Consider the following 26704-nt stretch of genomic DNA (forward strand, 5'->3'; position numbering starts at 1 on the left):
CTTGATCCTTTTGCAGAAATCATACAATGCTTGCAGCCAACAAGTCTGAATTTCAAGCGACCATATCTGATGGAACGTTCTACGCCGAAATCACGGCAACAAAGGTGACCGGCCATCGTCCTGCTCATCACGTCTCTCTTCGGACTGGTCATGAACACTCTTTACATCTGGGTCTTGAGATTCAGGATGAGTCAAAGTGTCAACACCACTTGGTTCTTCCACCTTATAATGACTAATCTTATTTTTACCTTAAACATGCCCTTGTTGGCAGCTTATGTGCTAAGGAACCCTCTTTGGAGTTTCGGGAGTCTTATCTGTAAGCTGAAAAATACATTGATTGATACGTGCGTACTGGCTGCGGTCTTCTTCCTTACAGCGATCAGCCTTGAGCGTTTCTTCTTGGTGTATGGTCCACTGTGGTACCGGAAGAACATGAATCCCTGCAGGGCCTCCATCTTCTGCCTGTCTATGTGGGGGTTGGCCTTCTTGATCAGCTCGCCATACTTAGTACTGTGTCACATAGAACAATCCGGCAACATCACGGTCTGCTGTTCAGAACTGATCATTTCTTGGAGAGAAGGAAACCCTGAAAAACTCGACCGCGCAACCGCATGGGGCTTCTTCGTTTTCCATTTTACTCTAAGTTTCCTTTTACCCTTTGGCCTCTTGACCATTTGTTATTTCCTCATCGGACTCAAAATTAGAAACAACCATCTCGCCAAGTCCACAAAACCGTACAAACTGATTTTAACGGTCGTGGTCTCGTTTTTCGTGTGCTGGGCCCCTTACCACGTTCGCAACGGGATGATTGTGGAAAAGGGCAAATTCCCGGAGGACGTTCTACAAGTACTGATAGTCCTTTCCACCTGCTTCACTTGTGTGAACTCCTGCTTCACCCCCATACTTTATCTCTTCATCGTGGATAGTTTTAAAAAGGAATTCAAGAAATCTGCACAACTTCTCATCGGTTTAGTGATCAGGTAAAATATCTCTCAGATTTGTGTACATTCATTTATTGTGTATAGTGGACTACGCGGACTACGCACTGTCAAATACGTTCTTAAAGGGGTATTCCAGGAAAAAAACTTTTTTTATATACATCAACTGGCTCCAGAAAGTTAAACAGATTTGTAAATTACTTCTATTAAAAAATCTTAATCCTTTCAGTACTTATGAGCTTCTGAAGTTTAGGTTGTTCTTTTCTGTCTAAGTGCTCTCTGATGACACTTGTCTCGGGAAACGCCCAGTTTAGAAGAGGTTTGCTATGGGGATTTGCTTCTAAACTGGGCATTTCCCGAGACACGTGTCATCAGAGAGGACTTAGACAGAAAAGAACAACCTTAAATTCAGAAGCTCATAAGTACTGAAAGGATTAAGATTTTTTAATAGAAGTAATTTACAAATCTGTTTAACTTTCCGGAGCCATTTGATGTATAAAAACAAGTTTTTTCCTGGAATACTTTAATATTATTGACGTTGTGTTCATTTGAAGAATAATTCACTCATGTTTCGCACTTACAAGGATTGCCCAGGGAGCATCATTTTTTTTTATATATATGGCTGGAGGCATTTTGCAATAAAAAATAAGTTATACTCACCCACCACAATCCCTGAGAACTGCTTTTCCAACTCCTCCTAGTTCCCGCTAGGGCACAATAGAATTTAGAGCCATTACTCTGGATAGTGCTATACGGTTCCTGAATCACGATAGGGTCGGGGGGGGAATGATACACCTGGTGACAATTGTTTCACGCCCTGTTGGAGCGTCTTCGGGTAGCTTCTTTCTGACCACCGGCCCTAAGAAGCGCCAACAGGGCGTGAAACAATTGTCACCAGGTGTATTTTTGTGCACTTGTATAAAAGTAGAATTTTTGAAATCTTTGTCACCAGACATGAAATCTTACATCTTAGAAAGCAGGGAGCCCACTTACAATGTTTTTGTTGTGGAAGGATATGGATGCTGGATTCACCCCCTGGGGAGCGCTATACAGGTCCCGAATCACAAAAAAAAAAATTGCGGGTGGGGGCGGGGAAATGATACACCTGGCAAAATAGTTTCACGCCCTGTTGGCGCTTCTTCGGGCCGGTGCTCTCTGAGGAGGGAAGCAAGCTGTCTATCTTGAGTCAAGAATGTTTGTCAGGGTGTAGACAGTACTGAGGTCACATGATAGGATGACTTACATCTTACTCCTCATGCAACCCAAGTTTTAAAGGGGTACTCTGAAAGAATTATTATTATTTTTTTTTCCGAATTACTTTTATGTATATTTTATACAGATTTGTAGATGACTTATATTTAAAAATGCAAACCCTTCCAGTACTTATCAGCTGCTGTATGCTCCAGACGAAGTTGTGTAGTTCTTTCCAGCCTGACCACAGTGCTCTTTGCTGCCACCTCTGTCCATGTCAGGAACTGTCTAGAGCAGGAGCAAATCCCCATAGCAAACCTATCCTGCTCTGGACAGATCCTGACACGGACAGAGGTGTCAGCAGAGAGCACTGTGGTCAGACTGGAAAGAACTACACAACTTCCTCTGGAGCATACAGCAGCTGATAAGTACTGGAAGTAATAAAAGTAATTTACAAATCTCTATAACTTTCTGGCCCCAGTTAATTTGAAAACATTTTTTTCCCTCCAGAGTACCCCTTTAAGGGTTGGCGATGAGGGAATATGCAAAGCAGCTCAATCACATGACCTTCTTTTCAGGTAGCATTCTTTTCAGTTTTTTTTTACTACAGTTACAGAGTTTTAGAGACTGAAAGCCAGAATTGTCTCCAAAACAAAGGAGGACCTATCTGCAGAGAGCGCTCTTTCGGGGTTGTTGCCTCTTGCCAGTACAGAGTAGGGTGTTCTGGTTTGACTTCTGAGAGGCCGGTGGTCTAGGTAAAAGGTTATGATTTCTCCTTGTGGAGACACTATTAAAGGGGTACTCCGGTGGGAATTTATTTTTTCCAAATCAACTGGTGCCAGAAAGTTAAACAGATTTTAAATTACTTCTATATAAAAATCGTAATCCTTCCAGTACTTACCAGCTGCTGTATGCTCCAGAGGAAGTTGTGTTGGAGATGAGAAAATATGCAAAGCAGCTCAATCACATGACCTTTTCAGGTAGTATTCCCATCAGTTTTTCACTTCAGTTACAGAGTTTGAGAGACTGATCAGGATTTAATGCCAAGCCAGTCTGACCACAGTGCTCTCTGCTGACACCTCTGTCCATGTCAGGAACTGTCCAGAGCAGGAGAGGTTTGCTATGGGGATTTGCTATGCTCCGGACAGTTCCTGATTCAGACAGAGGTGTCAGCAGAGAGCACTGTGATCAGTCTGGAAAGACACAACTTCATCTGCAGCATAGAGCAGCTGATAAGTACTGGAAGGATTAAGATTTTTACATAGAAGTAATTTACAAATCTGTTCAACTTTCTAGAACCAGTTGATTTGAAAAAAAAATAAAAAATAAAAATTCCACTGGAGTACCTCTTAAACCCCTTGCCGAAAATGGATGTTCATTAATGTCCATCTGCGGCTCCCGAGGTATGACACGCTCTCAGCAGGTGAGCGGGCATCATACCCAGTGGGTCACGGTTGCTATAAGAAACCAGGACCCACGGCTAATGCCGGACATCGCCGATCGGGTTGATGTCCGGCATTAACCTTTTAGACAAGTTTGATCCCCGCGTCTAAAACGAAAGTAAACATTGTCGGTTAGATCAGTGGTGCTGTTCGCGACCGCCGTGGGAAAACTTCCTGAACAGCTTGCAGGACGCGAGGAGGATCCCTGCCTGCCTCCTCGCTGTCCGATCGCCGAATGACTGCTCCGTACCTGAGATCCAGGCAGGAGCAGTTAAGTGGCAGAAACACTGATCAATGCTATGCTATGGCATAGCATTGAACAGTATGAGAGATCAGTGTAATGCATCTTATAGTCCCCTATGGCGTACATGCAAAAAAAACCTCCAAAAAGTCCAAAATAGCGTATTTTTGGTCACTTTTTATATCATGAAAAAGTGAATAAAAAGCGATCAAAAAGTCCAATCAATACAAAAGGGGTACCAGATCATAGTACAAAAAATTAGCCCTCATACCACCCCATACGCGAAAAAATAAAAACTTTTATAGGGGTCAGAAGATGACAATTTTAAACATATAAATTTTCCATAAGTACGACAAAATCAAACCTATATAAGTATGGGATCATTTTAACCGTATGGACCTACAGAATAATGATAAGGTGTCATTTTTACCGAAAAATTTACTGCGTAGAAACGAAAGCCTCCCCAAATTTACAAAATGGCGTTTTTTCTTCAATTTTGTCGCACAATGATTTTTTATTTTTTTTTGTTTCGACGTAGATTTTTGGGTACAATGACCGATGTCATTACAATGTAGTATTGGTGATGCAAAAAAAAAAAAAAAAAAAAGGCCTCGTATGGATTTGACATTTTCAGGTGCAAAATTGAAAGGGTTATGATTTTGAAAAGATAAAGAGGAAAAAAACGAAAGTGCAAAAATGGTCCTTAAGGGGTTAATAGCGTGAGTCTTCAAAAGCCATCAGCCCTCCGCCAAAAGATGGATTGTTCATTTAGTTTTTTTTTTTTTAAACAGTTTGAAATCCACTAGGGGGAGCTACCTACGCTTGCTAGTTACAATAACCGCAAAAGCTTTTCTCTGGTTACAGTAAATGTTCTCGCAATGAAAGTAAGAATAAGAGATGAGCGAACTTACAGTAAATTTGATTCGTCACGAACTTCTCAGCTCGGCAGTTGATGACTTATCCTGCGTAAATGAGTTCTAGGGATCGACCGATTATCGGTATGGCCGATATTATCGGCCGATAATCACGAATTTGGGCATTATCGGTATCGGCAATTACCTTGCCGATAATGCCCCGCACCGCCCCCACCGCACCTTGACCGCCCCCCCCCCCCCGACCCGCCGCACCGCCACCCCCGACCCACCGCGTCGCACCCCCCACCGTAGTGCTGGGCGGTATACCTGTATGGATTTTTGCCCATACCGCTATACCGGTCGGGCCCCTCCCCTACCCTCCGAGTCAATAAAAAAAAAATAAATAAACTTACCCGTAATGGGGGTGGTCCGGGCCATCCATCCTCCCTTCCTGTAGTGTCCGGCGGCATTCCGGGTGGAGGGTGAACCGGTCCGGGCTGTCCTTCTCCGGGGGTCATCTTCTCCACTCCGGGCAGGCTCCGGCCAGGCTCCGGCCTAGTACGCTGCATAGACGCCGCTACGCCGTGACGTCAGGTACGTCGCTGCGCACGGGCGTCACTGTGCAGCGGCGTCTATGCAGTGTACTAGGCCGGAGCCTGCCCGGAGTGGAGAAGAGGACCCCCGGAGAAGAAGGACAGCCCGCACCGGTTCACCTTCCACCCGGAATGCCGCCGGACACTACAAGAAGGAAGGATGGATGGCCCGGACCACCCTGACAGGCAGGGGGAGAGAAGCGGGTGGTGGAGGCGGTCTATGGCACCGCAAAAGCCACCGCAGTGCATTGATTCAAAGCGCCCACTTTAAATCAATGACCTGCAGCGGTGTCGAGGGGGGATAAATAGCCGATAACTTATACCGATATTCCGGTATAAGTTATCGGCTATCGGCCCTAACCTCCACCGATTATCGGTATCGGCCCTAAAAAAACGATATCGGTCGATCCCTAATTAGTTCAGCTTTCAGGTGCTCCGGTGGGCTGTAAAAGGTGGATACAGTCCTAGGAAAGAGTCTCCTAGGAATGTATCCACCTTTTCCAGCCCACCGGAGCACCGGAAAGCTGAACTAATTTATGCAGGAAAAGTCTTCAACTGCCGAGCCGAGAAGTTCGTGACGAATCGAATTTACTGTAAGTTCGCTCATCTCTAGTGAGAATACAATTCACAGATGGATAGACGCGAGCAGTAGTGATGAGCGGCAGGGACCATATTCGAATTTACGATATTCGTGAATATATGGATTAATATTCATCCTATGTTGGCAAAATTCGCATATTCGTTCACTTTTTTTTTTTTTCATGCGAAAATCGTAATGAAATTCGTATAGTGCGCACGCGCGATTGTCTTTCAACTAACTATCTGTGGGCAACTTTCCTATTGTTTGCTAGGGATGTTGCTAACCTCTGACAACTGTATTTCCATCCTTCTCATTGGCCCACAAGCTAAAAGAAGGGAGGGATCAGTGTCCTGTGGAAGTGCCCATATTCGCGAATATTCACATATACGAAATATTCGCGCTCGCACAGTAAATAATATTGGAGAATTCTTTGGACCACAAGCTGGAAGCGGGGAGGGATGAAGTTTTTTTATTTTTTTGTGATGTGTACTGTGGAAAAAAAAAAAAAAAAAAACGAATAATTGTCATTACGAACATATAGGGCTATATGGCTATATTCTAAATATTCGCTAAATCGTGAAGTGCCGATATTCTGGGTAAAAATGTTCATTTCGAATATGCATATTCGCGCTCGACGCTAAAGAGCAGTGGTCTCCAAACTTTGGACCTGCAGCTGTTGCAAAACTACAACTCCCAGCATGTCCGGACAGCCGTTGGCTGTCCGGGCATGCTGGGAGTTGTAGTTTTGCAACAGCTGGAGGTCCACAGTTTGGAGACAGCTTCTGTAGAGCAATGACTGTTAGTAACCGGGGAATATCATGGAAGAATTTTGGAGGTCTCTTGCGTAAAGGGAATCTGGATCCACCATAGAAACACAATAGGGATCAGTTATGGGGAACTCCAGCCCAGGTCCATCTCCCTTACCAAGGAGTCATGTGAGTCGGCAAAGGATCTGTTGTCCCCAGAGGCAAATAAGAGAGAAGGGAACCCTCATCGACAATAGAGTGATCACTTAAAGGGGTACTCCACTGGAAAACATTTTCTTTTAAATCAACTGGTGCCAGAAAGTTAAAAAGATTTGTAAATTACCGTATTTATCGGCGTATAACACGCACTTTTTAGGCTAAAATTTTTAGCCTAAAGTCTATGTGCGTGTTATACGCCGATACCGCCCCAGGAAAGGCAGGCGGAGAGAGGCCGTCGCTGCCCGCTTCTCTCCCCCTGCCTTCCCTGGGGTCTAGAGCCCTGCTGCCGGCCCTTCTCACCCCCTGGCTATCGGCGCCGCTGCCCGTTCTGTCCCCCTGACTATCGGTACCGGCGCCGATAGCCAGGGGGAGAGAAGGGGCAGCGGCACCCATTGCCGGCCCCGTTGCCTCCCCCCATCCCCGGTGGCATAATTACCTGGGTCGGGTCCGCGCTGCTGCAGGCCTCCGGCGTGCGTCCCCTTCGTCGTTGCTATGCGCTGCACGGCGCGGCGCATGACGTCAGTGCGCCGCGCCGTGCATAGCAACGACGCAGGGGACGCACGCCGGAGGCCTGCAGCAGCGCGGACCCGACCCAGGTAATTATGCCACCGGGGATGGGGGGAGGCAACGGGGGCAGCGGCGTCGGTAATGGGTGCCGCTGCTCCTTCTCTCCCCCTGGCTGTCGGCGCCGCTTCTCTCCCCCTGGCTATCGGCGCTGGCAATGGGGCGCTGGTACCGATAGTCAGGGGGACAGAACGGGCAGCGGCACCGATAGCCAGGGGGAGAGAAGGGCCAGCAGCGCTCTAGACCCCAGGAAAGGCAGGGGGAGAGAAGCGGGCAGCGACGGCCTCTCTCCACCTGCCTTTCCTGGGGGTATATCGGGGTATACGCATGCACACACGCACCCTCATTTTACCATGGATATTTGGGTAAAAAACTTTTTTTACCCAAATATCCTTGGTAAAATGAGGGTGCATGTTATAGGCCGGTGCGTGGTATACCCCGATAAATACGGTACTTCTATTAAAAAATCCCAATCCTTCCAGTACTTATCAGCTGCTATATGTTGCACAGGAAGTTCTTTTCTTTTTGAATTTCCTTTCTGTCTGACCACAGTGATCTCTGCTGACACCTCTGTCCATGTCAGGAACTGTCCAGAGCAGTAGAGGTTTGCTATGGGGATTTGATCCTACTTTGGACAGTTCCTAAAATGGACAGAGGTGTCAGCAGAGAGTACTTTTGGTCAGGTAGAAAAGAAAAGGCAACCGGACACTGTGTATAGTAAAAGTGTAGAGTAAAAGCATGGCAAACACAGTCTGATGTAGCTGAGCTGGTGTTAAAGGAGATCTGTAGTGCTCTGAACTTTATCCCCTATCCGAAAGAATAGGGTATAAGTTTTAAATGACGGGGGCTTCGAGCGCTTGGGCCCCCCGCGATCTCCTGTACGGGCCGCTGCAATGAACAGGAAAGGGGGCGTTCCGTCCCCGCATGACGCGGCAGACGGCACGCCCCTCCATGAATCCCATAGAGATACACGGAGGGGCGTGTTTGTGCCTCGTCATGCAGGGACGGAACGTCCCCTTTCCTGTACATTGCCGCGGCCCGTACAGGAGATCGTGGGGGGGGGGGGGGGGGGGCAGCGCACGGCCATCACGCCCCCTCCCATAGACTTGCATTGAGGGGCCATGACCGTGACAACACGAGCCTCCGGCGCTGCACCCAACGCTCTAAACGAATGCCGGGTGCAGCAGGGAGAACGTGTGGGGGTCCATAGCATCGGGACCCCCAGGATCAGACATCTTATCCCCTATAAGATGTCTAGTACCCCTTTAAGTGGAAATTTTGGGTGAGGTCCCACACTTTTTTTCCCCAGGACTTGACCCCTGGTCTCAGGTCCAAATTAGGTGCAGTACAGTTCCCCCACATTAGGTGCAGTATAGTTCTCCCACATTAGGTGCAGTATAGCTCCCCACATTAGGTGCAGTATAGTTCTCCCACATTAGGTGCAGCATGTTCCCCCACATTAGGTGCAGCATATTCCCCCACATTAGGTGCACTATAGATACCCCACATTAGGTGCAGTATAGTTCTCCCACATTAGGTGCAGTATAGCTCCCCACATTAGGTGCAGTATAGTTCTCCCACATTAGGTGCAGCATGTTCCCCCACATTAGGTGCAGCATATTCCCCCACATTAGGTGCAGTATAGTTCCCCCAAATTAGGTGCAGTATAGATCCCCCAAATTAGGTGCAGTATAGCTCCCCACATTAGGTGCAGCATGTTCCCCCACATTAGGTGCAGTATAGCTCCCCACATTAGGTGCAGTATAGTTCCCCCACATTAGGTGCAGTATAGATCCCCCAAATTAGGTGCAGTATAGTTCCCCCAAATTAGGTGCAGTATAGTTCCCCACATTAGGTGCAGTATAGCTCCCCCAAATTAGGTGCAGTATAGATCTCCCACATTAGGTGCAGTATAGTTCCCCCACATCAGGCCCAGTATAGTTCCCCCACATTAGGCCCAGTATAGTTCCCCCACATTAGGTGCAGTATAGTTCCCCCACATTAGGTGCAGTATAGTTCCCCCACATTAGGTGCAGTATAGCTCCCCCACATTAGGTGCAGTATAGCTCCCCCACATTAGGTTGGCAGTATAGTTCCCCCACATTAGGTGCAGTATAGTTCCCCCACATTAGGTGCAGTACAGTTCCCCCACATTAGGTGCAGTATTTTCCCCCACATTAGGTGCAGTATGTTCCCCCACAGACATACAGCCTCCAGCCAGTATGGAGGCTGTATGCCTGTGTTCTGCTCCACTTCAGTGCTCCGACCACCGCTCCTCCGGTCCAGACATAGCAGTAAGTCCCGGGACCGAATGAGTGGGGTGGTCGGAGCACCGAAGCTGACGTGCCACTGGTAACACTTACCTAGCTGGCCAGCGCACGTCCTCATCGCTGCCCCGCTCCTCCGCACTCCGTTGCTATGGGCGCACGCATGGCATCAGTGAAGTACCTGCGTGGGCCACTTTCCCGGAGGTCCCTACGTTTTTAAAGTAAACGCGGGGTCGTAAACGCGGGGTCTCCCGCCGCTGCCTGGGACATCCCTGTGTCTCGAAAGATGTTCTGGACACAGGGATGTCCCAGGCAGCGGCGGGCCGGTCCGGATAAATGTCCTCGGCGAGCCGCATGTGGCCCATGGGCCGTAGTTTGAGGACCCCTGACCTAAAGGATTAAAACGTTTGATTTCTACAACTGTGTTTACCAACCAGGGTGCCTCCAGCTGTTGCAAAACTACAACTCCCATCATGCCCAGACAGCCTTTGCCTTGCTCTCAAGGCTGATCACTCCTAACTGCACTGATACATTGTAACAAATCATGAGCTGTATAAGCAGGACAAGGTCAGGACTGGATTCCAGTGCAGAAACTGAAGCGCAAGGTTCCTTAGACCGTTGCATAACTAGTCAGTCGGCAGCAGTGACTAATCTTACATAAAGCTTCTCCCGTCACATGCGCTCCTGCACACCCCATACCGTCATATGAGGGGAACCTTGTTCATTTTAGGTTTCTCATTCTTGCTGGGAAAATAATTGAGCATTTGTAAAACCAAGCCAAGGGGTCTTTACATGATAGATGTGGAGGGGTACTCCGCAGCTAGACATGTTATCCTCTATCCCAGTGGTCTCCAACCTGCGGACCTCCAGATGTTGCAAAACTACAACTCCCAGCATGGCCGGACAGCCAACGGCTGTCCGGGCATGCTGGGAGTTGTAGTTTTGCAACATCTGGAGGTCCGCAGGTTGGAGACCACTGCTCTATCCAAAGGATAGGGGATAACTTGTCTGATCTCTGGGGTCTGGCTGCGGGGACGCCCCTCGATCTTCAGGCTGGCGCTGCACTGTTACGGAAGCCTGGGGCTTCCGGGTTCGTGATGTCACACCACTCCCCCTTCATTCATGCTGTGACGGCTATGGAGGGGACGTGGCAGCTGTTTTTGCCCGTCATGCGGGGGGTCCCCAGTGGCCGGACCCCTGCGATCAGACATGTTATCTCCTATCCTTTGGCTAGGGGATAACATGTCTAGCAGCGGACTACCCCTTTAAAGCGGTACTCTGGAGGATAAAAGTTATAAAAATTTGTAAATTACTTCTATTAAAAAAAAATCTTAATCCTTACAGTACTTATCAGCTGCTGTATAATACAGAGGAAGTTCTTTTCTTTTTGAATATTCTTTCTGTCTGACCACAGTGCTCTCTACTGACACCTCTGTCCGTGTCAGGAACTGTCCAGAGTAGGCAAAAATCCCCATAGCAAAACTTTCCTGCTCTGGACAGTTCCTAAACTGGACAGATGTGTCAGCAGAGAGCACTGTGGTCAGATATAAAATAAATTCAGACAGACAGACAGTAGCTGATAAGTATTGGAAGGATTAAGATTTTTTAAATAGAAGTAATTTACAAATCTGTTTAAACTTTCTAGCACCAGGTGATCTACAAAAATAAATATATATATATATATATATATATATATATATATATATATATATATATTTTTTTTTTTTTTTTTTAATTTATTTATTTTTTAATTTTTTTTCCCCCCCACGGGAGTACCCCTTTAAAGACACCCTGGTTAGGTGCTGTAATAGGTAACATGAGAGGATGCCCCAGAGGAAGTTGTGTAGTTCTTTTCCATCTGACCACAGTGCTCTCTGCTTACACCTCTGTCAGAGCAGGAACAAATCCCAATAGGAAACCTATCCTACTCTGGACAGTTCCTGACATGGACAGAGGTGTCAGCAGAGAGCACTGTGGTCAGACTGGAAAGAACTACACAACATCCTCTGGAGAATTCAGCAGCTGATAAGTACTGGAAGGATTAACATTTTTGAATTTACATATCTGTATAACTTTCTGGCACTAGTTGATTTGAAAACATTTTTTATTTCCTCCGGTGTACCCCTTTAATAGGGCCAAATGTGGTCTACTTGTGATCTATTACACTAGAATTTTCTGTACTGCAAATAATACAAATTCTAATATAAAACCGACAAAATGTAGTCGCTACAGTATTTATGGTCTAATAAAGAGAACCTTTCACCTGGTCCATGCTGCCCAAACCACGGGCAGCTTAGAACAGATAAAAGAAGCGGGAGGCTGACACATTATGTAACTTTTCTAGGCTCCTGAATGGCATATTTGCACCATCAGGTACTATATATATATATATATATATATATATATATATATATATATACACATATGTGTGCACAGGGCACTGTTGAGCATTATATGGACCCCAATCTCCCCATAGCGGGATCCCAATCCCAATGCAGTCTACTCTACACAATGTATATTTTGGTAGTTTAGCTGTTGTTTGTAGTGTGCGGTTTATGTTTTTAGCACCTTTGTGGCTGATGACCAAATATAACAGGGTACGAGATCTTACCGATGGTTGTGGTAAATAAGGACTCTTTACTCTCTGAATGTTTTTGTAGGTAAAGCTCTGCTCGAATGTGAGTTTTTAGGAACATTTTTTTTGTTTTGTTTTAAGAATTCCTGTTTGTCATGAGGTCATGTGACGGTGGACATGGCTTCCGGTAGCCCATCAAGACAACTGCAGTCGCCAGGTTACCTGCTTTCAGGATATATATAGGATATAGGGGTCAGGATATATATATATATAGGATATAGGGGTCAGGATATATATATGATATAGGGGTCAGGATATATATATGATATAGGGGTCAGGATATATATATATATATATATATATATAGGATATAGGGGTCAGGATATATATATATATATATATATATATATATATATATATATAGGATTTGGGGTCAGGATATATATATATATATATATATATATATATATATATATGATATAGGGGTCAGGATATATATAGGATATAGGGGTCAGGATATATATAGGATATAGGGGTCAGGATATATATATATATATATATATATATATATAGGATATAGGGGTCAGGATATATATAGGATATAGGGGTCAGGATATATATAGGATATAGGGGTCAGGATATATATAGGATATAGGGGTCAGGATATATATATATAGGGGTCAGGATATATATATATAGGATATAGGGGTCAGGATATATATATATAGGATATAGGGGTCAGGATATATATATATAGGATATAGGGGTCAGGATATATATATATAGGATATAGGGGTCAGGATATATATAGGATATAGGGGTCAGGATATATATAGGATATAGGGGTCAGGATATATATAGGATATAGGGGTCAGGATATATATCTATAGGATATATTTGTCAGGATATATATAGGATATAGGGGTCAGGATATATATCTATAGGATATATTTGTCAGGATATATATAGGATATAGGGGTCAGGATATATATCTATAGGATATAGGGGTCAGGATATATATCTATAGGATATAGGGGTCAGGATATATATCTATAGGATATAGAGGTCAGAATATATATCTATAGGATATAGGGGTCAGGATATATATCTATAGGATATAGGGGTCAGGATATATATCTATAGGATATAGGGGTCAGGATATATATAGGATATAGGGTCAGGATATATATAGGATATAGGGGTCAGGATATATATAGGATATAGGGGTCAGGATATATATAGGATATAGGGGTCAGGATATATATAGGATATAGGGGTCAGGATATATATCTATAGGATATAGGGGTCAGGATATATATCTATAGGATATAGGGGTCAGGATATATATCTATAGGATATAGGGGTCAGGATATCTATAGGATATAGGGGTCAGGATATATATCTATAGGATATAGGGGTCAGGATATATATCTATAGGATATAGGGGTCAGGATATATATATATAGGGGTCAGGATAGATATATATATATATATATATATATATATATATATATATATAGGATATAGGGGTCAGGATATATATATATATATATATAGGATATAGGGGTCAGGATATATATATATATATATATATATATAGGATATAGGGGCAGGATATATATATATATATATATATATATATAGGATATAGGGGCAGGATATATATATATATAGGATATAGGGGCAGGATATATATATATATATAGGATATAGGGGCAGGATATATATATATAGGATATAGGGGTCAGGATATATATATATATAGGGGTCAGGATATATATATATAGGATATAGGGGTCAGGATATATATATATAGGATATAGGGGTCAGGATATATATATATATAGGATATAGGGGTCAGGATATATATATATAGGATATAGGGGTCAGGATATATAAATAGGATATAGGGGTCAGGATATATATATATATAGAATATAGGGGTCAGGATATATATATAGGATATAGGGGTACCCTTACCTTTCATCTTTGTGTTTTATAGGTTGTTACCTTTTTTTACATTTTCCATCTTAAAATAAGATCTTTGGTCTTTCCAGTTCCGGCGATTTTATGAAGATATTGTACAGGTCACACTTTTAGCAACAATTATAATTTTTCAGACATTTTGTAAGAAAAATAACACCTTAAAGAGGTACTCCGCCGCTCAGCATTTGGAACAAACTGTTCCGAACGCTGGAGCCGACGCCAGGAGCTCATGACATCATAGCCCCGCCCCCTCACGATGTCACGCCCCGTCCGTGAGCCCCCTCCCATAGACTTGCATTGAGGGGGTGGGTTGTGATGTCATGAGGGGGTAGGGCTATGACGTCAAGAGCTCCCGGCGCCAGCACCAGCGTTCAGAACAGTTTGTTCCAAATGCTGAACAGCGGAGTACCCCTTTAACACAATGTTGCTTAATAGTTTCTGTGTGCAGTTGTGCGTAATAATTTAAAGGACATATCCAGCCAAAAGTGGTAAAAAAACAACTTTAATAAGCTATAGATATAAGCTCACCATGACTCCAAAAGGTATCCCTACTGATTTTTTTTCTAAATTAGACCCCCACGGCCTCCATAAACAGCCTTTAAAAATGTTCCTGAGTCAGCAAAAACTCCACACACTGGGCATGTTTCCTGAGCTGCAGGGAGGGGCTGCTTTAAGAGTGAGCAGGGAGAGGTGTGTGTTGCCCTCCAGCCAATCAGGGATACTCAAACATGACACACTGAAGCTGTCAGCCCCCTGAGCTGGGGAAAAGGGAGAGTGAAGTGTGGTCTACCGTAGATGCTAGTCATCAGTGTGATAAGATCTCTTAGACTTTCTTCCTAAAGAGAAAAAGGGTATGTGCTCAGCAAAGAGAACAGTTCACATTGCAAGGTGATATAACTTTAACATGTGCAGCTGTATAATTGTAATTTCATTTGGCTGGAGTTCTCCTTTAATGAAGTGTCTACCATCTGAACATAAGAGAGATTGTCTTTCTGGAAGGAAGCCACTTTGCAATTTGTTTTTCCAAAAAATTCCAAGTGGAGCACAAATCACCAAGTAATCAAATGCCTATTAACATGTGATCCAACAATAATGAGCTAGCCAGCCAGATGTCTTAAAAGAGTCAGGCATTGAACTGCAGGGATCCTACCTCCAAAAGTTGGCACCAGACAGCTGGGAGAGAGCTTTAAAAAAATAAATAAAACAAAAACCCTGACAGAGAAAGAGTTAGTCGGGATGTTAGTTTAAAGGACATCTGCAGTGGTACAAACACTTATCCCCTATCCTTAAGAAAGGGGATAAGTGTTTGATCGCGGGGGGTCCGAACGCTGGGGCCCCCGGCGATCTCCTGTATGAGGCCGCGGCTCTCCCGTGCAGGGGGCGTGCCAGCCGCAGCATGACGTTGCGGCCGGCACGCCTCCTCCATACATCTCTATGGGAGAGGCGGGGAGGCAGCATTCGTGCCTCCCCGGATCCCCCATAGAACTGTATGGGAACGGGGAGGAGACGGGGCGTCACCGTCGACCTCTAGGTCTACGCTACGTCACCATGGGCGCTAATGCCGGTGCCCCGTTAGGGAGATCGAGGGGGGTCCCAGCGGTCGGACCCCCGTGATCAAACACTTATCCCCTATCCTGTGGATAGGGGATAAGTGTAATTCTGCTGCAGTTGTCCTTTAACATTAATGAGATGACTCTGCTGACCTTGTCCTAGTCAACACGGTAAAGCTAACAATGATTTATAGAAAACAGAACATATAAGGATATTGGCCCAGATTTATCAATGTCTTAGGGCACAGCAACCAGCTCAGCTTTCATTTTACCTGAGCTTATTAAAGGGTTTATCCCACAAGAGAGGGGGGGGGGGGGTAGAACTTATAAAAAAAATAAACCTCTACTTACCTCCAGCTTTCTTGAAATGCCTCTGGTGTCCCGGCCCGATCCCCGGCTGTGATCATCTTCCTGTCGGAAAGCATGACGCTTGGGCCGGGAGGGATGTTGGAGCCCGGACACTCTGGGTCCAAGCGTCATGCTGTCTCACAGGAAGAGGACCGCAGCCGGGGACTGGAATGGAACACCGGAGGCACTGCAGGAGCCCTGGAGGTTTCTTTTTTCTTTTTCTTTTTTCTTTTTTTTTTTTACTGTTAAGTAAAGCAAAGTTCTAACCCCCCCCTCTCTTACTGGATAACCCCTTAAAGATATACCGTAAGAGCTGAGCTGTGATTGGTTGTGATCACTCAAATTTTTGAAATTTTTATCTGGCCAGTAACAAAAAATCCCATCACCACCTCATAAAATAAAAATCTTCATAATAAAAAACCTGATTCAAGATCATCAATTTTGATTAACACAATATTAAATTTTAGGTAAGAACCAGTCATGGGAGATAACAAAGTAAAATTGTTTATATGTTTCTTAGAAACAATGGAGCGAGGGCTTCTGGGAACATGGACATCTGATTATATGGCTGCTCAATGTTGGGAACCTGAAGGAAGTTTTCCACGTGGAGAATAATGTCATTCATTTTGTTCATAGAGAAACTGAAAATATTTTTAGTATTGTCATATTTTTCGTGGTTTAATCACAAGGACAGAACAAACACACAACTCGTTGAAAACGACAATAATGAAACTGGTGTGGGAGGAATGAGTTTATTTGGCGCAATATACATTACGCTTATATAGTTCCATTACATTATGCTTATATAGTGCTGAATTACTGATCACATCATTCCAGTCAACAATTACGCTTTCTAAATTTTAACCGGAAATCGAATGGACCCCTTTCGAAATCGAACGGACACCTTTCAAATGCGAATGGACACCTTTCGATTTCATTTCATTTTCTAGTTCTCCAATGCATCTAAAATGCAAAATAAAGCAAATTTTTAAATACAGTGACCCCTCGACCTACGATGGCCCCGACATACGATCATTTCAACATGCGATGGCCTCTCAGAGGCAGCATCAACATACGATGCTTTTGTTTGTCGGGGCCATCGCATAAACAGCTATCCGACAGCGCAGACTGCTTCAGCTGCCGCCGGATAGCCGTTTACGGTGCCCCATGTGGTCCGCTGACGATCACTCACCTGTCCTCGGGGCTCCGGCGCGTCCTCTTCGGGATCCCCTGCATCGTCGGCTCTCTCCATCGTTGTCATCACGTCGCTGCGCATTCCGTCCCGTCATCCAATAGGAGCGGCGCGCGTAGCGACGTGATGGCGGCGACGGAGAGCGCGGATGCCGGGGAAGCAGAGGCCTTGCCGGAGCATCGGGGACACCTCGGGGACGCGGCTACAGTGATGGAAGGCGACATCCCGGGCATCGGTGACGAGCGGTGACGGTCCGGAGCGGCGGGGACAGGTGAGTATAACCTCCAATACAAGTGGTCTACAACCTGCGGACCTCCAGATGTTGCAAAACTACAACACCCAGCATGCCCGGACAGCCAACGGCTGTCCAGGCATGCTGGGTGTTGTAGTTGCGAATGGACACCTTTCGATTTCATTTCATTTTCTAGTTCTCCGATGCATCTAAAATGCAAAATAAAGCAAATTTTCAAATACAGTGACCCCCTCGACCTACGATGGCCCCGACATAAGATCATTTCAACATGCGATGGCCTCTCAGAGGCAGCATCAACATACGATGCTTTTGTATGTCGGGGCCATCGCATAAACGGCTATCCGACAGCGCAGACTGCTTCAGCTGCCACCAGATAGCCGTTTACGGTGCCCCATGTGGTCCGCTGACGATCACTTACCTGTCCTCGGGGCTCCGGCGCGTCCTCTTCAGGATCCCCTGCATCGTCGGCTCTCTCCATCGTCGTCATCACGTCGCTGCGCACTCCGTCCCGTCATCCAATAGGAGCGGCGTGCGTAGCGACGTGATGGCGGCGACGGAGAGCGCGGATGCCGGGGAAGCAGAGGCCTTGCCGGAGTGTCGGGGACACCTGGGGACGCGGCGACAGTAATGGACGGCGACATCCAGGGCAGCGGTGACGAGCGGTGACAGTCCGGAGCGGCGGGGACAGGTGAGTACAACTTCCTCTAACAGTGGTCTACAACATGCGGACCTCCAGATGTTTCAAAACTACAACACCCAGCATGCCAGGACAGCCAACACCCAGCATGCCCGGACAGCCAACGGCTGTCCAGGCATGCTGGGTGTTGTAGTTGCGAATGGACACCTTTCGATTTCATTTCATTTTCTAGTTCTCCAATGCATCTAAAATGCAAAATAAAGCAAATTTTCAATTACAGTGACCCCCTCGACCTACAATGGCCCCGACATTCGATCATTTCAGCATACGATCACTCTCAGAGGCAGCATCAACATACGATGCTTTTGTATGTCGGGGCCATCGCATAAACGGCTATCCGGCAGCGCAGACTGCTTCAGCTGCCACCGGATAGCCGTTTACGGTGCCCCGTGTGGTCCGCTGACGATCACTTACCTGTCCTCGGGGCTCCGGCGCGTCCTCTTCGGGATCCCCTGCATCGTCGGCGCTCTCCATCGTCGTCATCACGTCGCTGCGCACTCCGTCCCGTCATCCAATAGGAGCGGCGCGCGTAGCGACGTGATGGCGGCGACGGAGAGCGCGGATGCCGGGGAAGCAGAGGCCTTGCCGGAGCGTCGGGGACACCCGGGGACGCGGCGACAGTGATGGACGGCGACATCCAGGGCAGCGGTGACGAGCGGTGACGGTCCGGAGCGGCTGGGACAGGTGAGTACAACTTCCTCTAACAGTGGTTTACAACCGGCGGACCTCCAAATGTTGCAAAACTACAACACCCGGCATGCCCGGACAGCCAACGGCTGTCCGGGCATGCCGGGTGTTGTAGTTTTGCAACATCTGGAGGTCCGCAGGTTAAAGCCAACTGTCCTATACTTTACATTGCACGGATCCCTCAACATACGATGGTTTCAACAAACGATGGTCCATTTGGGACGGATTACCATCGTATGTTGAGGGACCACCGTAGTGTGATTTGGGTTTACAGCTCTTGTGCCGACCTAGAAGTCAACCTACACCTTTATAATGTGATATTTTGATCTGAAAACACCAATCGTTTCCTGTAATACCCACACGATGGGGCTGAGCTTATTCAGATCCTGTGGTTTGTATATTTTCATGTGACTTCCCTATTTAAGAAGGGGCCAGACTTCTTTCTTCTAGGAGAGGACACTCGCGATGGTGAGGAGACAGTGAGTGGAGATGGCCCTGGAGGAGGTAAGGCTTCTGAAGAGTCTTTTAGGAGATTTTGTAATGGTGGGAATGGAATTTTTGAATAGACTTTTTGAAAAATGCTGTCTCTTTATCTTCGCAAAATACTTGTGTCCTATAGGGTTAGTACTAGAGATGAGCGAACTTACAGTAAATTCGATTCGCCACAAACTTCTCGGCTCGGCAGTTGATGACTTTTCCTGCATAAATTAGTTCAGCTTTCCGGTGCTCCGGTGGGCTGAAAAAGGTGGATACAGTCCTAGGAGACTTTTTCCTAGGACTGTATCCACCTTTTCCAGCCCACCGGAGCACCTGAAGGCTGAACTAATTTACGCAGGAAAAGTCATCAACTGCCGAGCCGAGAAGTTTGTGACGAATCGAATTTACTGTAAGTTCGCTCATCTCTAGTTAGTACACCAGTAGGTTCAGACGATAATCTAATAAAATAGCTACAGGGCTTAAAGGGGTATTCCAGGCAAAAACTTATTTATATATATATATATATATATATATATATATATATATATATATATCAACTGGCTCCGGACAGTTAAACAGATTTGTATATTACTTCTATTAAAAAATCTTAATCCTTCCAATAGTTATTAGCTTCTGAAGTTTTCTGTCTAACTGCTCAATGATGATGTCACGTCCCGGGAGCTGTGCATGATGGGAGAATATCCCCATAGGAGCTGGACAGCTCCCGGGACGTGAGTCATCAGAGAGCAGTTAGACAGAAAATAGCAACTCAACTTCAGAAGCTAATAACTATTGGAAGGATTAAGAATTTTTCATAGAAGTCATTTACAAATCTGTTTAACTTTCCGGAGCCAGTTGAGATATATATATATATATATATAAAAAGTCTTTGCCTGGAATACCCCTTTAATATAGGGTACCTAGGCAGACACCCCTAGAGCTGTAAATATGGGGGACTCTGGGGTATCAAGGGGGGGGGGGGAGATATCAAAAATACTAGAACAGCAACTAGTGGTGTGTAGTAAGCCATGTCGCTACCTATACAGAGGAAGGGCACCGCCACCCATGGAGCTCAACTTTTTTTGTTTGCTTGCTTGTTTTTTTGGTATAACCAAAATAATTAGAAAAACAAAAGTATGTAACTTGTTCGTACTGATCCCACCTGCACATATAGGGGGAGATTTATCAAAACCTGTGCAGAGGAAGAGTGGTGCAGTTGCCCATAGCAACCAATCAGATTGCTTCTTTCATTTTCCACAGGCCTCTAAAGAGGCCTGTGGAAAATGAAAGAAGCAATCTGATTGGTTGCTATGGGCAACTGCACCACTCTTCCTCTGCACAGGTTTTGATAAATCTCCCCAATAGTGCTCATTTTGTTCCATAAAGATGAAGTAGGGACAGTTAGCGGATCCCTTGTATTACTATTATATACTGTCTCTATATATACCACATTCAGCCCTACGAAAGCTCTACGTTGCTGTATGTTTGACGTGTAGGTTGTATATACTGTTCTTGAGGATTATACTGTATATGAGATTATATCTTCTCGTCTATTCTCTCAGTATAGAATTCCTACAGACATTTCACCCTTTCTGTTCGCACTTGGAATTTGGATGTAAAGTTAACAGCTTGAAACCTATTCCTGAAAGCGTTTTAACCCCTTAAGGACTCAGGGTTTTTCCGTTTTTGCACTTTCGTTTTTTCCTCCATGCCTTTTAAAAATCATAACCCTTTCAATTTTCCACCTAAAAATCCATATTATGGGTTATTTTTTGCGTCGCCAATTCTACTTTGCAGTGACATTAGTCATTTTACCCAAAAATGCACGGTGAAACGGAAAAAAAAATCATTGTGCGACAAAATCGAAGAAAAAACGCCATTTTGTAACTTTTGGGGGGCTTCCGTTTCTACGCAGTGCATATTTCGGTAAAAATGACACCTTACACCTTTATTCTGTAGGTCCATACGGTTAAAATGATCCCCTACTTATATAGGTTTGATTTTGTCGCACTTCTGGAAAAAATCATAACTACATGCAGGAAAATGTATACGTTTAAAAATGTCATCTTCTGACCCCTATAACTTTTTTTTTTTCCACGTACAGGGAGGTATGAGGACTCATTTTTTGCGCCGTGATCTGAAGTTTTTATCGGTAGGATTTTTCTTTTGATCGGAGTTTTTGATCACTTTTTATTCATTTTTTAATGGTATAAAAAGTGACGAAAAATGCGCTTTTTTTTTACTTTGGAATTTTTTTGCGCGTACGCCATTGACCGTGCGGTTTAATTAATGATATATTTTTATAGTTCGGACATTTACTCGATACCACTGTTTTATTTTTTTTTTATGGGAAAGGGGGGGGATTCAAACTTTTATTAGGGAAGGGGTTAAATGACCTTTATTAATACTTTTTTTTTTACTTTTTTTTTTTGCAGTGTTATAGGTCCCATAGGGACCTATAACACTGCACACACTGATCATTGTTATCCCATAGGGACCTATAACACTGCACACACTGATCATTGTTATCCCATAGGGACCTATAACACTGCACACCCTGATCTCTCATGCTGATCACTGGCGTGTATTAACACGCCTGTGATCAGCATTATCGGCGCTTGACGGCTCCTGCCTGGATCTCAGGCACGGAGCAGTCATTCGCCGATCAGACACCGAGGAGGCAGGTAAGGGCCCTCCCGGTGTCCTGTAAGCTGTTCGGGACGCCGCGATTTCACTGCGGTGTCCCGAACAGCCCGACTGAGCAGCTGGGTCACTTTCACTTTCACTTTAGAAGCGGCGGTCTAAAGGGTTAATACCGCACATCGCCGCGATCGGCGATGTGTGGTATTAGCTGCGGGTCCCGGCCGTTGATGAGCGCCGGGATCGACGCGATATGATGCGGGATCGCGGAGCGATCCCGCTTCATATGGCGGGAGTCGGTGCAGGACGTAAATATACGTCCTGCGTCGTTAAGGGGTTAAACAGTGTGCGTGCGTGTTCTTAAAATTTTCTCTAGGCTATTGGGAATTTGGTCTTAGTTGTGGATGGAAGTAGTAATGAGGATTAAAGGGGTACTCCAACATCAGGTAGAAAAAAAAACCTGCTGCAGAAGCACCAAAAATGAATTTATTTTGGGGCTGTAACGGCTGTGGTTAGGTGGATCCACTGACCTGTGCGGAAGATGGCTTGAGCTGTACCAGTGAGCGGAGTCTAACCAGAGCCCGCCGCAAAGTGGGATGGACTTGCTGTGGCAGGCGGCACCCAGGTCGCTACCCCTGATACGACTCGTCCACACAAGCAGCCGAGGTATAACTCAGCCCAGGAAGGATGAGGCACAGACGTAGTCAGGACAGGCAGGAGGTTAGGACAGGTGGCAATGAAGCAAGGTCAGGTCATGTAGGAAGAGGTCAGAAGGCAGGGAACAGTAGGAGGTGCCAGACCTATATAGGGTTGGTTAAAGACAAGCACCAATTATTGGTGCACTGGCCCTTTTAAATTGCACGCCCTAGGAGGCGGGGTTGCGCGCGCCGGCAGAGACGGGCAGGAGGAGGACAGAGCGGGGCTCGCAAGCGAGCGCGTCCCGCAATGCGAGGACAAGGACCAGCGAGGAAAGAAGAGGACGAGGCAGAAGGTGAGCGGCAGTCTAGGGTTCGCATGCGGGTGCGTCCCACAATGCAAACTGTGGCACTGCTGGGAGCAGAGGGCAGCATGAGAGAACGCTCCTGGACAAAGCGAGAGCCCTAACAGTGGCTATGTAATTCACTCCCTACCTGTGTCCTTTCACTACTTCCAGGTTGAAAGTACTACTGACCAGTTTGAAAGTACAGAATTTCCCAGAATGCATTGCCTTCCCTCTGCTCTTCCTCACAGTCTTCCCACCCTATCAACACCCCTTTTACACCACTCATGCCAATTCCCTGCCAAGAGCTTCTGCAGAATTTTTCAGTACACATCAGACTACAGTCAGTAAATCTGCATAATCTTCTGTAATCATTCCCTGTCTGCTCCTCTGTCTGTGACATTGCTCAGCACAAGACAGCATGTTGTAATAACACCTCATTCTTTTCTAAATGTCCCAATAAAGATATATATATATATATATATATATATATATATATATATATATATGTATATGTGACAGAAAGATGGTAATGTAGCTGTAGGGGCTGGTCAGAGATTACACAGGGGGCTGGCCACTCTCCCTGATACAGTAGAGAATGATGCGTTGTCTCAGGAGAGAGGGAGAAGCTGGGGAGCTGGAGAGACAACACCACATTGACAATGAGAGGACAACACAACTTACTCTCAGGAGAGAGAGAGAGGGAGGAGTTCGGGGAGCCTGTAGACAATAACACACTGATAATGAGTGGATTACACAGCTCTCTATCGGGAGAGGGAGGAACCGGGGGGCTGCAGAGGACCACACCACACTGACAATTAGAGGACTTTCAATAGCAATTGGTTACTCTCACATATACAATATGTTACTTAGAAGTAAACTGAATCCATCACAGGTAAATGGCGCTATCGTTCGCCATACGTACTGACTTAGTGAAATGTACCTGGACTACATGCGGCGAGCACGTAACAATAGATAGGTATGTATTCACATGGAATTACGACCACTACGTTCAGATCTTCTTGCAGATTTCTTGCTTTATTTGCATGATTATCTTTTCAATTCATTCACATATGATGGGTACATAATATCTGTAAATGTGGTATGATGGTATACATCCCAGACAGGTAAGATGACCAATACCTCAGCTCCAGCCTGCTGCGCTACGTTGCGGGGAACAACCCTTTAGTCATGCACAGGGGCGGAGACAGTCCATGCACACCCTATAGGCATACCCTTCAGCAGTGGCAGTAGCAGAAGAAATATGGTAAGGAGAGGCGACATAGGCCAGGCCACATGGGTGAACGGTAACCATATCTTTAGGAGGTACGACACGCTATTGGGGGGTGAGGACCACCGAAAGTATAATTAGATCATTTATCTTTCCTTTATGTTATGTCACTTGTAACCCAGAGTGAATTCACTGATGTTTCATTTGTCTTTTAGGACACGATGACCCCTAACATGCCATCGAGCTTTCATTTCAACACAAGTGAAGGATTCACCCATCAGACAATTTCGGCCATCAAGTTGACCTCAGCCGCGTTTTTGCTGGTCACCTTCGTGTTCGGATTGGTCATGAACACTTTATACCTCTGGGTTCTCACCTTCAGGACTAGAAGAAGTGTAAACTCCACCTGGTTTTTCCATCTTATTTTGGGCAATCTCCTTTTTACCCTTTCCATTCCTTTTTTCACCGCTTATGTTATTATGAAGCCACGGTGGATATTTGGACTGTATATGTGCAAAATTATTAACTCTGTCATTTCCCTAGACATGTATGTGACCGTATTTATTCTCATAGTGATCAGCATTGACCGCTACTGCTTGGTCTTTCACCCGATCTGGTACAGGAGATACATGAACCCAAAAATTGCTACGGTAATCTGCCTCCTTTTGTGGTTTTTGGCTCTTTTGTTGACCTCTCCTTACTTTTTATTTCGGCAAGTGAAATATGAGAATAATGTTACCATCTGTGAAAATGACTATACTCTCTCAGGACGGTGGAATAGGCAGCGTGTAAAGTGGATTATGTTCACCACCCGCTTGTTTTTGGGTTTGATCATTCCTTTTGCAGTCATTACGTCATGTTATCTGAAAATCATCATCAAGATAAGCAAAGACAATATGGCGAGGTCTAACAAACCCTACAGGGTAATCTGCATTGCCATAATATCGTTTTTCGTCTCATGGACACCTTACCACATGTGGTACGGGATGAGTTCTGACCAAGACCGGTTCCCCGAAAGTCTCCTCAATGTACTACAAATGCTTACAAATTGTTTCGCTTGCTTAAATAGTTGTTTCACTCCAGTACTTTATCTGTTCACTGTAGAGAACTTTAAAACGATGTTCAGAAGGTCTCTTCTGGATTTCATTGAGTTGGTCTTCAACGAAACCATTAGCTCAGCCAACCGGAGTATTGACGAAAAAAGAGAACAACAGTCCTTATCAAAGGAGGAGAAGACTTAAGATGATAATGTATGGCGGTATTATTTGATCACCAGTGGACACTTTTTTTTTTAACAGTTTTTTTTTATGTGGGCACTATGTGGGTGTATATATTTATGTATTATTATGTAATATTATTATTTGGTATTGCTTGTGAAAACTCAGTCTTTCATATGTATTCACACCATTTCATGCTTTCTTTTCCTCTTCGCTACTTGTAATATATTTATATTTTTTTATTTTGAACTTTCTGCATTTGTATCATGTTTTATTGCCTTTTTATTTACCCTATGGCTTAAAGGGGTTATCCAGCATTTTCCTATATATTTCATACTGTTGATATCGGGGGAAAAATAGAGAGAAAAAACCTATACTTACCTAGCGCCGGTTCCCCTCTGATCTTCTTTCCCCTCCCTGCTTCCAAGACAAGCGCAAATTACAGGACCTGCCCCTTCAGCCAATCACTTGCTAAGAAGAGAAACTGTTTCGGACAGTGATTGGCTGAGCCCAGCAGGTCCTGCACTGAGCACTCGTCTCAATAGCAAGAAGAATACGGGAGGTCGGGACCAGTCTGCGCTGCAGGGACCAGTGGGTAAGTAACTATAGTTTTTTCTTTTTTTTTTTTTTTTCCTGGCCCCAGCAGAAACCCCTTTAAAGGGATAGACCACCTGATCTGAGAGGAATGTGTTTGTGTCTATCTTCCAACTATAAATGCTGCAACTTCTTTTCAGCTCTGGGGACAATGAGACTGGTGGAAATATGAACAAGCTTGTTAGAAGAGCGTATGCAAAGGCAGAATTTTGGAAGCTCATGTAGGAGACGCATTGGGTTATAGTAGCAATTTAAGGCTGTGTTCACATGTTGCAGTTTACATGTTCACTGTGATTATGCAATACCATGACAAAGTAGGCTCTTTTACTTTCTCCCATTACAGCTCCACCATTCCCCATAGGCTTAGTCTGGTATTGCACCTTAGCCTTGTTCAAGTATTTACCAGGCATAAGCTATTTTTCTAATCTTATATCACTTCTGTAGCTGGAAGCTGTTTTTTATATTCACAGAGAGGAAATGTGTCTATTTTGAATGTCTTGTATATAGAAATGCCGCAGGATTGCACATGTTTGTGAAAAGAAGAAGTAGATTTGTTTCCTGATAATTAAAGTGTCACTATCTGAAATGTGCAAATATGGATTGTTCTCAACAATTTGTAGTGGTGCATATATATATATATATA

The 26704-nt window shown here is 45.0% G+C and overlaps 2 protein-coding genes across 5 annotated transcripts; both read left to right on the forward strand.

Annotated features, from left to right (window-relative positions):
- Window positions 1–255: 255 nt before the first annotated feature.
- Window positions 256–984, forward strand: LOC130294297 (probable G-protein coupled receptor 33). The gene has a single exon (XM_056543909.1). The coding sequence runs from the start codon at window positions 256–258 to the stop codon at window positions 982–984; it is 729 nt and encodes a 242-aa protein (XP_056399884.1).
- On the forward strand, window positions 861–26609 carry LOC130293775 (probable G-protein coupled receptor 33). 4 transcript variants are annotated; one of them, XM_056542860.1, is made up of 2 exons: window positions 861–980; window positions 24466–26609. In XM_056542860.1, the coding sequence occupies exon 2, from the start codon at window positions 24472–24474 to the stop codon at window positions 25489–25491; it is 1020 nt and encodes a 339-aa protein (XP_056398835.1). In that variant the 5' UTR covers window positions 861–980; window positions 24466–24471; the 3' UTR covers window positions 25492–26609. The 4 variants fall into 4 exon arrangements, with proteins under 4 accessions (XP_056398835.1, XP_056398834.1, XP_056398837.1 ...); XM_056542859.1 differs by lacking the exon at window positions 861–980 and adding an exon at window positions 19386–19427; XM_056542862.1 differs by lacking the exon at window positions 861–980 and adding an exon at window positions 20758–20892.
- The last annotated feature ends 95 nt before the right edge of the window (window positions 26610–26704 follow it).

The sequence above is a fragment of the Hyla sarda genome, chromosome 10 (genome assembly GCF_029499605.1).
Source record: "Hyla sarda isolate aHylSar1 chromosome 10, aHylSar1.hap1, whole genome shotgun sequence".
NCBI lineage: Eukaryota > Metazoa > Chordata > Amphibia > Anura > Hylidae > Hyla > Hyla sarda.